This window comes from Mytilus trossulus, chromosome 3 (assembly GCF_036588685.1).
Source record: "Mytilus trossulus isolate FHL-02 chromosome 3, PNRI_Mtr1.1.1.hap1, whole genome shotgun sequence".
NCBI classification, from domain to species: Eukaryota; Metazoa; Mollusca; class Bivalvia; order Mytilida; family Mytilidae; genus Mytilus; species Mytilus trossulus.
In genome coordinates, this window is record NC_086375.1 from 6333739 (window position 1) to 6349807 (window position 16069).

The 16069-nt window shown below is 31.2% G+C and overlaps 2 protein-coding genes across 4 annotated transcripts in view; one reads left to right on the forward strand and one right to left on the reverse strand.

Annotated features, from left to right (window-relative positions):
• Positions 1–16069, forward strand: part of LOC134710056 (uncharacterized) — a 60227-nt gene that overhangs the window by 33761 nt on the left and 10397 nt on the right. For all 3 annotated transcript variants that reach the window (XM_063570214.1, XM_063570215.1, XM_063570213.1), the window contains 2 exons: positions 11690–12417; positions 15691–15791. In XM_063570214.1, the coding sequence (XP_063426284.1) occupies positions 11690–12417; positions 15691–15791 (829 nt within the window). The remainder of the gene's footprint in view (positions 1–11689; positions 12418–15690; positions 15792–16069) is intronic.
• Positions 3294–16069, reverse strand: part of LOC134710057 (estrogen receptor-like) — a 232667-nt gene continuing 219891 nt past the window's right edge. The window contains exon 11 of the transcript XR_010106091.1: positions 3294–3305. The gene's annotated coding sequence lies outside the window, so the exon portion shown is untranslated. The remainder of the gene's footprint in view (positions 3306–16069) is intronic.

A 16069-nucleotide genomic window follows, 5' to 3' on the forward strand; every position in this document is an offset into this window, starting at 1 on the left:
TATGAGAGAAAGCTGAACAGTTGAAGTCAAGTTTTATGTAATTGTTTGTGAGTACTCAGCCTAGTGTGCAGTTTTTTCTTGTCCACAACACTAGGCTAATGAAGACCCTAGCTAATACTACATGTATTTGTCCTGAATTTGATTAATAATTACACTTGGCCTAGTGACTGTGTGGCTTATGATGACCCTTATATTACTTGTATAACCAGTAATATTCTGAAGTTTTGTTTGTTTACATGTCTGTTTGTTTGCCAACCTCAGTTTGTACTTGTTGATGGAGAGACAACTCTCTGTTCATGCATCACATCTCTGTATTGTTTTAACACAGTCAGCTATAGTCAAGTGTGTATACCGTGTCAGTGCCGATGAGAGGCGAATTATTTGTTTTTTTTCTCTTCATTAACTTAGTAATACAAAGCAAGGTGATCAATTAGTTATGGTATGCTTTGGTTTTGAAGTATTTTGTGATTTCTCCTACTTCAGCAATAAATTGTTTGTGGAATCAAAAGAACAATTCTCGTTCAACCAAGTATTGTGTGATTTTTCCTACTTCAGCAATAATTTGGTTGTTGAATATCAAAAGAAAATTCTCAGTTTTTTTTACTTAAAGACTTATCTATGTAAAAATGCAATTTTCCTCACCATATTGCTTACTGATTTTTTTTTTTAGTTTTTGACTATCATGATTGTCCTTAATATGCTTGATATTATTGCAACTTGAAGATAAGAAAGCAACAATCATTTGATGCTATTTCAATTGGACTTCATACTACAGTATTACTATGCGATCTGCTTTCCCCACTAGAACAACAAAAACTATTATATATATTTAAAGCATTAATTTTTCATTTATTTCATGAAATATAAGCAAAGTTGTTAATAAACTGATGAAGACATTTGGGGAAAAACTTTGTTTTTTGTAAAAACTAAGCCCAGTATGTATGTGTACGTCATATTGTAAATCAGCCCCTCAATTGTGTGCATTTATCATTGCTTTTTTTGAAGAATGGACAAAAATAGTCTAGAACATTTTTGGGTGTTTTTGGTAAAAGCTATCATAATTCACGTTGATATAAACTATCACTAATTTCTAATTTTTCATCACTTAAAGTCTGGAACATCAGACTTAATGAAAAGGTTAGCATCAGACTTTTTAAGTGTTAAAAGGTCATACAATGTCATAGTTGGCTACCTTCATTTCCCCTTGTAGGAAATATTCAATTAAACTTCTTAATTCTTTAAAAATACAATCTTTTAAAACTTATAAGTAAATTTCTTAAAAATGAAAAAAGGTGTTGAAGCGAAAAATGTTTCTATATCTTTAGATATGGTTCTTTCTACCTCTTAGTGGATTATTCCGGATAGAGTAACATTGACACTTTTATTTCTTCTTTTTGTCAAAAGTACATACCACCAACAAGTATTGAAATTGGAGTGATTTAGTGAGGTAGAAATTCTATATAAATATTGGGCATACTTTACAAGGTCAAGGGGTCAGAGAGTGTCCAGTTTACATTCTTGTACTTAACTGTCTAGATATTACTTGTACTGGAAGATCTAAAAAAATAGTAAAAAATATGATGTGAAAATAAATAACTTTTGTCAGGCAGCAAATCAACAATAGCTTACAGTAGGAAGTCAATAATTAAGATATTTAAAGATTTTTATTCCTTCTCAAAATTTCAATTTCAATCTTTTACAACCCTTGTAATAGCAATCAATCAATAAATCCCAACCAAAAATGTATATTAACGAAAATTAAATGAATCCACAGTATAAATGTATTGGACTAAAGAAATTCTTTATCATATGAGAGGAACAGATAAATGATTGGACAATTTAAGGTGAATTCGTTATTGAAATCAGTAGCTGAAGTATTCGTCCTATCTTAGTCTGCATTCCTGAGATAACTTGTATTCAGGCTCCTGACCCCCTCAGCGGTCCATCGTACAAAGTAGGCCTGCTATTGCCGATTATTGAAGTAGAGATGGCCCCCTACAAAGGTTTTGAAAAAAGATATTAAATTTATGATTACGTAATTAATTTAGGACACTGTTTGCGCACTTTAGGTCTGAGAGATGGACAGACGATGAATCCGCATTAGTTTTGAAATGATTATGAAATGATATATGGTTATGACTAGGGATTGATGAATTATGTCAGGGTTTTAATGTATGATAATTATTATACCTGTATTTCATCAGTGTCAGTTCTACAGGTAAATTACCTTTCATCTAATTTAATACAAATCAGGTAGAAAATTTATTATTTTGTGGTGAATTAATTTAAGGGGGGAGGGATAGGTTATGTTGACATTAGTACTAAGGAAAGGATCGTATTACTCTTGTAACTGTAACAATTGATGTTATACTTTTAAATTCTCTAATTAAAACATCAAAGTTACCAAATATATGATTCACCTTTGAGGAATAAGGTTTGGCGAACTTTTAAGAGCACTTCACTGTCCCCTTATTTAGGCATTCATTCACAAACCTTCATCACGTTCAGGATTATTAAAAAAAAAACTTTTATTTTAAATTTCCTTTGTTTGTGATTTATTGCCTGTTCAAAATATCCAAGGTAATTAAAAGTGGAGAAAATGATATTTAGAGTGTTGGAAAACATTTAGGTGTAAATTATATCTTCTCCCCTGAGTTCATAATGGATTGAGAATTGTCCATATTATATCAATAGATCATAACTCTTTATGTTTATTTTCTATTATGTTCCAATTAGTAAAGAAAATCATGTTTTTTTTCTGTTTTTCAGATTTTTTTCAGTGTACAGCATGTAAAACAATTTACTACCACAAATGAGTGGACAAAATTGCAAACAATTGAACTCACAAAAAAACATTTGCTTTCATCCCAAGTTCTTCTGATAACACAGCATTAATTATGGATTCAGATAAAGGCTTCACAAGAACAGTTGTAGGATATGATAACTGGATACAAGTGAATCCCTTATTCGATTCCAGCACCTGACCAGACCATTTTCTATACAACCTGTAGCTAATTACTACACTCCCACCACACAAACCTAATTCCTGTCTCCTCTGAACTCATTACCTATCCAGCCCTTTCTCTATGTAATCTTGTTGATAGTTTTAGAATCAAAACCAATCCTCTCTCTTTTAAGGTGGAGTTGAGGATTTTAGTACTTGATGAGAGAACTTGGCCCGTTCATATTTAAATTTTTTGATAATTTGAGCCCATAATCAAATAATCCCCTAATACCTGTAGGACCTTTTCTCAGAAGTTTCTGTTTGATAATTATAGCCCATGATCAATAAACCCCATTCAGACCTCTTTCTGGGCAGCCTCTTGTTGAAATTTCAGCCCATGATCAATTAACCTCTTTACGGTTTCCTTTCTCCACAGCCTCTTGTTGATGATTACAGCCCATGACCAGTAATCCTCTTTCAGGCCCCTAACTTTACAGCAGTACAGCCTCTTGTTGATGATTTCAGCACATGATCATTGGACAATGATAACAGGAAACATCTTTATAAACACAATTCTCTTTCTGTTTATATGTAATTATAAATAAATCGGTGTTTAGTGATGATGTCCAGTATAGAACAGGTACATTTATTAACAATGTAGAGATCAAAAGTAAAATTGTTTTTTTTTTGTAATTTCCATCAGAAAAAATCTGTTGAAAAACAAATCTTTGATATTCCTGTTAGTAAACACTGGCGGAAAAACACAATTCCATGTGCAAATTGAAGAGTTTCTAGATAATGTTTTAAGCTATCCAGATTTTTTGCAAGCCTGAAATATTAGTTAGTTTGGATTGATAGATGAAAGTTCTATGTCCAGTGGCAAATATAACATATATATTCTGTTATGTAGCCAAGGATTAGACCCAATCTACCACACATGATTTATTAATTGTTGTTAACTTAATATGCAGTGGCAAATATTTCATACATGTTATGGTGTGCCAAAGTTAAACAAAAACAGTTGCAACTACTAAGAGGCTTCTCGATCATTTGGTTTGTTATGTCTTCCTTCTATAAGGAAAGTTGTTGTTTACTGAATGTCCAGTAGGAATTTTTCATGCATGTTGAAGATGCATCTCCCTTAAAGCTTGCACACTATTATGGACTCTGAGGTTTTTCATTTAAGTTTGGTTCTCTTCCATCTATATGTATGATAAGGAATGAGTAAAACATACTGCATTACAAAAAACTTTGGTTTATATGCACAATGCCATGGTCAGTTGTTCTTGTTATGATACAAGTTGTTAATTTCTTTTTTACCCAGATAAGAATTGAACCCATCACTCATGTGGCTACTCCTGATTCCTTGATTGTTGTTTTATTAATGTCCAGTGGCAGATATTTCATGCATATATACATTCTGTATGTTAAAATTAGGAATTAAAATAAACGACATGACGTAAATTGTTGTTAATATTTTGATATGGTCAGTGGTCCTTGCTAGGTTACATATTTTTGGTTGTCACTTTGACACACACTTTGACATAAGACATTATGTATTGTCACTTTTACTGTCAAACTGTCTTCTTAATCTTATAATGCTGTTGTTTTGTTGAAATAAGGACATTGCTTACTGTTTTATTATTTGTACCAGTTGTACTGAAAAGAGGAGTAGCTGTTGATTCATTTATTTTTCATGGGTTCCAAATTTTTTGGAGTGTGGGCTGATTCAGACAGGATCCTGTGGCGTGTGACCCCCTAAAATTTGTAAAGCATGCATGGGTTAATGTCCTCCTCTAAATAATGTGTATTTTGATCATTTAACCTTTTTTTTTTACCTAGCTTCGTTTTGCAAAAATTTCCGTTAGAGCCCCTTGGTGACTTAACCTAAAATCCTGGATGTGGGTGGAAGAAAATAGTATTTTCATGGATATTTGATTTTACAAACTTAGGCAAACATTAGCCAATAGAAAATTTAAACTTAAAAAATCATTTGAATTTGTGGTTCACATGTACTGTAAAAATCCATGAAATTTGAATCCAATGAACAATTATGAACCCCTAGTATGTTTTTTTTTTAATATTGTATCCTGTTGACAAGAATTTTTTTTCAATGAAATTAATTTATACATGTATAAGTTGTTTTGAAGAAAATAGAAAAAATGCCTGTAAAGATGCTTGAGCATTGGTACTCATTGCTCAATATTGGATTCAAATTCATGTGAATATTTAAAGTTTTAAGTACTTTGTTCCACTGATTAGATTTAATTTGACATCCAGTAAACATCTGTATTTTAATTGACCAGAAACGATTTGAACTTAATGTGTTTTGACAGTGTCTTACAATTGACTAACAAGTAAACATCAGTACTTAATAGGAGGGATAGTTGGAGAGGTAGATGTGCTTTCTGACGTAAAAAGCCAACAAAGGGATGTAGGCCCATGAAACTGGTAAATAAAGGCTCAGGTATCAGGGTAGGCCTGTCAAGTCCTAGTAAGCAAACAATGAGAATTTTCTTCTCTAGGAATAGATTACCTTAGCTGTATTTGGAAAAACCTTTTTACATTTTGAGTTCTCAATGCTCTTCAACTTCATGCTTTATGTGGCTTTTTTTCTCTTTATTTATCCGAGTGTCATTGATGAGTTTTTGTCTCAGGTGTACAAACTCGTTATCCGGGTATCTATGATGAATTCATTTAGGTATATAATTTTAGGCTCATATATAAAAAAAAATATCTAGATGTTGTTTTCAACCCTTCATCCCAATTTAAATTGACATGTGGTAAACAAATGTATGGAATGCATTTTTATTTATATTTTCAAACCAGTTCCTTTTTTTTTTCATTCCTGCAAGAGAGTAAACAAACATTGATGTGAACTGGTCATGAAATTGGGAGAGATGGTGCAACTTGTTTTTTTGCAACTGTTTATTTTTGACATGCAGTAAACATGATAATGACATGCCGTCTGCTAACATTGGATGTGCATTACATATATAATTCGTATGATTGTTTACAGATTGGATTCGAAATTGACATCTATAACTAATGAATTAATTAAAGTTTGTTGGAGCCAGTAACCGGCATCTGTCAGTTTGATGTACATGTTTATACAATTAACGCTAATATCAGGGACATGCATTAGAATATTGAACATATTTTCATGAAATTTGACAACAGCGGTTTTTCCCTTGTCATGTCTTTAATATGCTAATAATTGTAAAGTATTAGTTATGTATCACTTTTCACCTATTTTTGATTTACATGGTTGAAATTATTTGTAAAAAAAAGTATATAATACATTATAAATGTTCTTAAAATGAATAAAATAACCTAAAAGTGTAGTTTTAATGATTTCACCGACTTTAAAGCCTATCTATTACTGTTTTTTTCTCTCTGGATGTTTTGTCAAGTTCAGGTAAAATTAGATTATTGGTACACCTCACTGACTGAGACAACATTCTAACCACAAATGAAAATTGTAGAGACATAAAGGAATAGAGATGACACCATGGGGGCGATCAAAAACTAATTACTATAGACAAAACCATGACTGAAAAGAAATTGACCGAAAAAAGAAGTGAGAAACAAAGACAATTAACACAGAAAACTAGAAATTCAGCAACACTAACCCCATTCTTAAAACATTGTGTCCTCATTTTAAAAGCATATGTTTTAGAAGTGAAATTATTCAGCAATGTTTATGGATCAATAGATAAAGATGACCAAGGGCTGGGAAACAAATGGATCTTCAGTTTTGATGTATGCATGTTACTTTAATTGATAATTTGTTTTGGCCTCCAATTTTGGGGTTTCCATTTCAACATGTATAGGCAGGAGACTTACTTAATTGTGCAGGATTCAAAGCATTGACCAAATTTAGTCCTTTCTAATCCAAGGCCAGGCTTTCGGTATTATGTAATCTGAAAAAGCCGAGAACAGACCTTAGGTCAGGCACCTGCAAAGTGTTTAAATGTGCTGAATAAGCTTTTAATTGTGTGATTAAATTGGTAATAGATTTTAGTTGATGCACTTATTTCTAACAACAAGGGAACAATGCGAAATATCATTAAATAGTATCTTAAATTATTAAGTTAATATCAGGTAATTTCATGCAGCGTGATTTATAATAATTCACATGTTAAAATTATCTATGCAGAAGTTATATAATCCGTGGAGAAAATGAGTGTAATTTGTTTCATCTGACAGGGAATGAAAAATAGCATGCTATGCATAGACAGTATAGATGCTGCAGAAACGATTGACTCATTGATATATATACTTACATCTGTTCACATTTACATGGGGGAGACAGGAAATGGAGGGCTATACTTTGAAAATAATTATATAAAGAGGCTCCTTTAATTTTACTTGGGAGACAGGAATTGGGGGATATGTTTTGAAATGAGGAATTTGACAATGATTATATAAAAGAGACTCCTCATTTTGCTGGGTAGGCAGGAAAGGGAGGGGGAGAGGCTATACTTTGAATTGAGGATTTGTTTTGAAATAGTTGAAGAAAAGAGGCTCCTCATGGGAGGTATATGTCCTGAAACAGAGAGGCATCTCATGAATAGTATGCTGTAATCTCATTATGACAGGTTTTTGGCTATACTATAAATACATACTCTTAAATGCTGTTCTTGTCTTGACATAACTTATGGATATCAGAACGTGACATTTGTTTTTCCTCTGATTGAGGTAAAATGGATGAGGGTTTTATAAGTACTAAAGATAGTGAGTTTTACCTGTTACTATTATACTAAGATCTACTAACTATTGTGTCCAAGGATTTTTAAAAACTAGTTTATTTTGGGAAATTTGTCTAGGCCAGTTAATTTTGTCACTTTCAAAGTCTTCTTGTACAAATTTTCTTTTTCAAAGTTATTACAATGTAGTTAATTTTATATACCGGTAGTGAAATTGTCATAAAAAAAAAATGAATCTCATTCTGTTTTTCTTGTAACTTGGATGGACTTGGATGGGAATTATCATAGTGCAGATTTTTTTTTTACCAAGTTTTTGAAGAAATTAGCAGATCTATCTGTCTGAGAAAAAGTAAGATTGTTAACAAAGCAAACAAGTTTAAGAGATGTGCTTTGAAACTTTTTGGTTGACTAAATATTTCTATTGGTAAAATAAATGGTTTAAGAATTGCGTAATATTTTCTGACATTGAGGTTCTGTAATATTATAGTAATTCGGTTAGCAATTTATTTTAGGCGCAATGTGTCATACAACATTTATGACCTTGCTATACAAAATCTATTTTATAAAATATTACAGCAGCTGAAATGAAAGTTAATTAATTTAAAAATGAATACAGCAATTGATTTGAAAGGCACAAAAGATATATAATCTTTAAAAAATTAAGACAAAAAATGAGAATGTATGCTTTTCATTTAAGAAAACAAACTTGTTTTACCTTGACATAAACACTTCCGCTCTATTGAAAATTAAAAGGTCATGGTTGAAATCAGGTATTCTCTTCATCATATATTTCTTATGTTCTAAAATCATAAACCTTGGGCATGTTGGGTATCTCAAATTTATTATCTTAGCTTTTTTAAGTGATGAGACTAAAAATCTGGAGAGGAGGTTAACAGAAAACAAATGAGAATGGTTTATAAATTAAAACAGTATGATCTTCACAGTGAAGGTAAAATGATGGATCAAGGGGATACTAGAGATGAACATCTGTTCTGAGAAATTTTAGGGTTAATGGAGAATAAATGCAGCAATAAATTATATATGAATTATGTGTGAAGGTGTAGATTTCTTGACTTTGTTAAAGTATATTGATTTGAACTAAGTGGATTATGATTTTGGGAGCCTGAAGAAAATTGAATTGACGTGTACATTATAATAGTTTTACTTCTGGTTAAATCAGTAGAAAGTTATTATAAGGAATGAATTATAAACTTTGCTTTTTTAACCTTGTGAATACAGTAGATACCAGTGGCTCATTTAATCTATATAATTTAACTGCTGGATTAAATTTAATTTCTTGATGTTTGAATAAAAGGATATGTTGGAACCCATCAATGAGACAGCAATGTAACAACACAAACAGACAACAGATATATATAGACTTCGATATCTAAGGTCCTTTTACTGTAATAGGTTCTATTTAGGCTGCAACCCTGCATTGTTCCTCACCTGCAATATAGATAGTAGACATAGATTTTATAAAAACATTTCCTTATTACAGTAAGTCACATGATTTTAAATTCATGTCCTCATTTAATTTTGAATTCCAAACTTGTGATAAATTAAACAATGCAGGCTATCAAAGCTGTCAAATATTTATGTTTGTGACATAATGTTAATGAACATAACACTTCATAAATTTCATGCATTCTACATGCTTTTCTTGATTTACATTCATCAGGATTGCTCAGACCTCAAAATTTTGACAGGCAAGGACATATAGATAGCTGAGAACATGAGGACTTCAATAACCAGACAGCAAAACAAATATATTAATCAATCCTCACAATCGAATACAGGTCATAAGGAATTAAGCCTGAATTCTGATCTAGTACTGGCTGGCTTGTCCTATAATTTGAAATGAATGAAGAGATGAAATGTTTTAATGAAAAGGTCAACTGTCGCTTTAGTTGCTTTAGTTCAATATTTAGTAAGGACTTTCACTAAATCTTGATTTTGAAGTACTTTTCTATAACTACCTTTCTTCATCAGAAAACCTAAAAGCTGAATATTTGAAAGCTTAGGATTTATAAAAAGTCTGAAAACTTCGAAGAGAAATTAATCAAACAGGACCTAAAAAATCATAGATATCATGTATATAGAATGCAGTTAATTCTCTAGGGAAAACTAGTTCAAATCAATTGTATTGTGGTGTTTACTTATTTAAAAATCTATTTATCTATTTTATTCTTAAAGTTTATATAATCTTGTCCAATAAAAATTGTTAAAGTTGATAGTTTTTAATCAAATAATCAATTGAAATAAACAGCAGGTGGGTTAATTGAAAAGCAATAAAAATCATGTAAAACATAGACCCCAACATAGACACACTTAAAAAGTCTTGTAAAACATAGACCCCAACATAGACACACTTAAAAAGTCTTGTAAAACATAGACACTGACATAGACACACTTAAAAAGTCCTGTCCTAAATCAGCAACCTCAATGTGTCATAGTGTGTTTTGTCCTTTTAACAAACTGTATACAGTGACCTATAGTTCCTAATTTCTGTGTCAGTTGGTCTCTTGTGGAGAGTTGTCTCATTGGCAATCATACCACATCTTCCTTTTTTTTTTTATATATTTGGTAGTCTCTATAATTTTTTGTTCTCAAATAATTGTCAAAAATACTTGACATATGATAGACTTTTGCTTTGATGAAACAAATATGTTGACCTATAATGTCTTTTGGTCTCTTTTGGTGTATACCCCTCATCCCTTACAATACCAGTAGGTAATTAAGATGCACATATATATATATGGTAGCATGGGTTCCAATCCCGGCGAGGGAAGAACAACAAATTTGCGAAAGCAAATTTACAGATCTAACATTGTTGGGTTGATGTTTAGACGAGTTATATATATATTATATATATTAGAATAAAAGATAATCTGCATTGGCTTTATTAAGTGTTATAAACAGAGACAATTATTTTCTCTAGTAAATGTTTTAAAATAAGATACAAAATGCTGGCAGAGTTTGCATTATATATATATATAAACTGACATTTTTACAAGTCTCAAATGTGAATATTTGCATATAGGATTTAATTGATGACTGTTCCGGAAATGCCATATGACCAGTGTGTCATTCAAATGATGACAGTTTGTTTTGCTGCTTTAAATTGGTTGTTTGATGCAATGAATGTTTGCACAGATAACTTTACTTTCTTTGACCCATGGATTTTTTTTTGGTTTGTTGTTTTCAATCTCTGACATCATACCCAGCTTTTATCCATTCTCTCTAGCAGCGCATATAATATTGGAATTCACCTTATCCTTCTGACTGTCCATTCATCCAACAGCTCTTTTTGTCACACACTTCTACTGAACATAATCACTCCATATTTATTCAGACAGTGATGAGTTGTAATGTGTGAGCCCTTTACAAATCTGTCAGCAACTTACCTCCTGTGATCTGAAATTTTTAAATCATGAGTGTGCTTGTGCGAAGCATGACAATTGCGCATTCTTGTCATTCTGCATTTAAGGTTTCTACTATTTCAAAGTTGAGTTCAAATGTACTCTTATTTGCTCTCTTTTTTTGTCTACAAGTCAATGGTATCCCTGCCTTGCTATTAAGCAGGTCAATATTTTTATGTAACAATTAACATGTATTTGGAACCATTGCTAAAGGGATAAGTGGTGAAGTCACAATATTACTTATTCTGAAAATGTCTGTCTTATCACTAGCAGTTAACGGCATGATGTAACAAAAATATTTTATGGCCAAAACTTGCTCACAAACATTAATCAATTAAACATGAAATATTTGAAACTGGAGCAAAAAGATTGTTTCTTTATTATTCCTACAAACTTTTTTTTGTAATTATTGTTCAAGCTTTTTTTTAAAACTATAAATATTGCTTCAAGGAGGTAAGAATTCTTTGTGACAAATGTCAAGGTCACCTGTACTATTAACAATATCCTTATGTCACCAGAACTTGCTCCTGTATTTATATCTATATAGAACAGAATTGCTGTCAAGAATAACAGTGGAATTACATATTATTTATACATTCTCTTTATATTTTCAGGTTCATCACTAGAGCTTGCGCCAGCTCTTTTATCAATATATGACAGTATCGCTGCCAGGACAAATGGTGGAATCACATGTAGTATTACTAATGGAAATAATCAAAACAAGAAAATCAATACAGACAATCAGAGTTCTCCGGTAAATGTGGATGATAATGATGAAAGCGTGGATAATCTCTGCAAAATGGCATCCACCTCATCAATTGTCAGTGTGGATCAGGATTGTAAGAAACGGCCATTAAGTATTAGCTCAATGTCATCCACATCCTCATCATCGTTAACACGCCATACACGTAAACGACCAAACTTAACTCCATTTGATCAGAGATCTTCAGGTGACTTTGACGATAAAATAGAATCCACCAATAATAATTTTAGTGATAGGTTGGACCATCTATTGTATATTGATGATGATGTTCCGAGTGGAACGACAGATGAGGAAATGTCTGTGGATACAGATGCTGGGAGTAAATCTAGTGCAGAAACAAACTGTGAACAAGTACTTACCCCTAGTCAGTCGAAAGATAGTCTCATAACTCCATCCAGTTCAGCACAAACTCAGGAGGCACCAGAAACAAGTGTTCAGATTCAGGACAGCCCAGAACCTGGTCTACAGAGACGGGACAGTACCAGTCCCCAAAAATATGTCTCTTATGTTCAAAGAGTAGTTACAGAAATTATTGAAACTGAGAGAATATACATCAACAATCTTAAGGATATATTAGAGGTAGGGTAATGCTTTGTGTTTGTATTTTAGAGCAACTAGAGGTAAAGGGGAGGGTTGAGATATCACAAAACATGTTTAACCCCACAGCATGTTGCGCCTATTCCAAGCCAGGAGCCTCTGACCTTTGTTAATTTTGTATGTTTTATACATTTTTTATTTCAGTTTATTTATATGTTTTGGAGTTTAGAGTTTAATTATCCCTGAACTAGTACTCAGTTTTGTTTAGGGACAGATGAAGCCTGCCTCCTGGTGCAAGGTTTTCTTGCTTGCTGTCCTTAGGCTGTTTTCTGCTTTGGACGAGGTTGTTGTCTGTTTCCATTCTCAATTTACTAAAAAATATTTTTTAACTATATATGAGGCTACAACTGAGACCCATGTAATATAGATAAAAGCTAAAGGTCTGAAACTCATTTCACAAAATATAACTAGTTACAATACTTGTAAGGCATGAACAAGTCAGTTGAACTTTTGACCAATTTTTTGCCGTAGGATTTTTGTGAAAGGAGTTGTTATGAGATGTTGTTACATTTAGAAAGAAAACAATATCAGTAACGAAAGTGTATATATATTATAGACGTATTCTGTAACTGTGTCACTCTAAACTACCTAACATTTATATACAATGTATATATAGTAGGTTAATATATAATATATGTAAATATAAATTTCCCAGTATAGAATTTCAGACATTAGTTTGATATTTTGCCAGTATAAACCTCTCCATGACATGAACCGATTTATTTTATGTAAATATTGACCTATTGTGTAATCAAATGTAATTGATTTTCTTTCTCTCTACCCAAAATGTCTTTGTTGTCATAGGTGTCAAATGATTTTAAAAAAGTATACAGTTATATAAGAACATAATGTACCCGAGATTATTAATGTATACTTGATCAGGAATTTTTTACTTTTTAAGAGAAAGGTTGAAGATAATTTTTATTTTTTATGAGAAGGGTTGAAGGAAATTTTTACTTTCTGAGGAGAAAATTTGAAGGATATTTTAACTTTTTTTGAAAAATATTTGAAGGATATTTTTACTTTTTAAGAGAAAGTTTGAGATTTTTTGTAATTTTAAATTATATCTAGTAAAAATTTGTGTAGAATTGATACCAGAGTGCTATAAATACATCTCCTTGTTAATCAGTCAAAAACAGTACATTATTATAAAATCATTTGCAAAATGCTAGCAATCTCACCATAGATGGTAACAAAATTACAAAGATGATTTAGGTATCAATCTGTAATTAAAGATGGCTGTCACTTTGCAAATGATATGAATAATTGATATGAGTCTTGTCATTAAGTAAATCTCACAATAAATCTGTTAAAATATGCATCATTTAATGATTTTTAAAACCATTTTTAAAATGTTAGAATATATAATAATCTATATCTATATCTATTTAGAATTCATACCAAACCATATTTTGTGAATAGTTAATCAAACCACATCTTCTTTTTTATACATATATATATAGATATTAAGGATGATCAAGTATGGGCTCCTTTTGAAGTTTATGTTTGAGATATCAATCTTTAAACAAAGATGGCTGTCATCAGTTCACAAGTAAACATTACAGTTTTAAATCAAAACCTTGGGGAAGATATTGTTATTTAAGATTTAAGTTTTAGTTGATGTTTAATTAAAAATTGAAGGCTTCTTTTTGTAATTTTATTTGGATGTAAAAGCATTGATCAAAGCACATTTTCTAGAAGCTTCATACTAAAAATGAGTGCAACTAGATCAAAGCTTTTACAGTCATATAAAATTACATAGGGAAGCATTTAATTCTTATAATTACTTTCATATGCCACAAAATTAAAATTACACAAGTTTTATATTTGTTTTCTTTCATTTATTTTCCTTCACATTATAGTGACCTTGTCATGAAAAGCATGTGCAGTCGTGAATATTGAATTTTATTTAAAAATACATTTTGATTTTGGAATGCCTCACAATAACCAATCAAAAGTACAAATTCAATGGAAACATACATGTAATGTTATTATTAGAGAGAAATACAGGAATTAAATAATTGAAGCACAGTAATGGTACTTTCTGTAGGGAATCTGTAAAAGGGTATTTTTCCTATATTGATAGGGTACTTTTAAAAAGAGACCTTTAAGATATGGACATGGATCTCTATACCCTTTCTTTGTCACCTTTGTCTAGACCTAACACATAATATTACCTGGTACTAATTTACAATCTCTTTATCATTCAAGTGTTTTTATTGCTGTGTTATAAAATCACACTAAATTCAGACAAAATATTTCTATTGCAACACCTCAAGTGTTGACATAGACTAGGGGTGTGACATGGGTCACATTTAATCTAAATATTTGCAGAATGACACACTATGGTTTTGGTTCGGAAAATTATTGATCAGATATTGGTAAAAATGGGTGTGTTTATTTGACAAAGCCATCATAGTTTACGCTACATTTGGAAACTATAGTGTTTATCTTAAAAGGTCTTTAAAATTCATATTTTTGATGTTTTATAGGATCATCAATGCACTTCCTCGAAAATTCTTTGTTGATGATTAAAAACTATTTATATCTCCTTTTCATAGACATTTCTGTAAACAGGTGTTGATCCAGGGTTTTGAAAAAAGGGGGTTTCCAGGCATTAGCTAACGTTTGAAGTGAAAAAAGTTGATGCATTTATCCAGAAAAGGAGCTTTATAACAGAAACCCCCTCATCTTGTTTAAATCTCTTCTGGTGTATGGGTTTCTGAGGTTATTCCATAGATTTGTGTGTGGACTTCTACCTATAAGAATTGATGAAGATTTTTATGTAAAAAATAATTTTAAAATGAGAAATTGTTATATTTAATCCAATGCTAAGATTTACATTATGAAAAACATGTATTACATCCTGAATTAACAATGAATATGATGATGGGATGTGGAAACATGAGTTTCAAACTGCCACTTACCTATGTTTATAATGATATTTGTTTAAAGAATACACCCAATTTAAATATAGTACTCTCCCTTATATTAACAAGCCAAAGTATGCTTGCTGAGAGAAAAAAAAGCTGCATTTGCAATTTTCTTTTATGTTTCAATGCTGATCTCTGCTTCAGTCTATTAATCCCTCCCCCATGTGGATAAAGATTTGCGGTCACATTTTTCTTTTTTTTTTACAATTAAAGACCAATAGGGCAGTTAGTAACCTTAAATACTGACATTTGTATTTCCATGAATAGTTATATGGGATTCATCAAAAGTTCTCCAAATATATGTGACATTTTGTATTTTCAGGGTTATATGGGATTTATCAGGAATTCTCCAGAATTGAAGATTTCTGAGGACCATATCACTGCACTGTTTGGTAACATTGAAGAAATCTATGATTTTGGAAAGTAAGTCTAATATGTCAAATATCAGCAAAAGGGAGATAACCTATGATTTGTCTTTAGTAACAGTCAATCTTTTAAATTGTATTTTTTTTGTATGACAAAATGATGAAAGCGTGGGGTAAACCTTGATGAAAAGAGCAATTTCAAATCACATATTGTGAACCAAAGAAATCAAATTGATATTTTCATTTGATAATTCAATAATAGACAGGTATTCACGATAGAAAGAAAGATTTCAAATGACCAAGACAATCCAACAAAGAAACAAATTTTTGAATGGA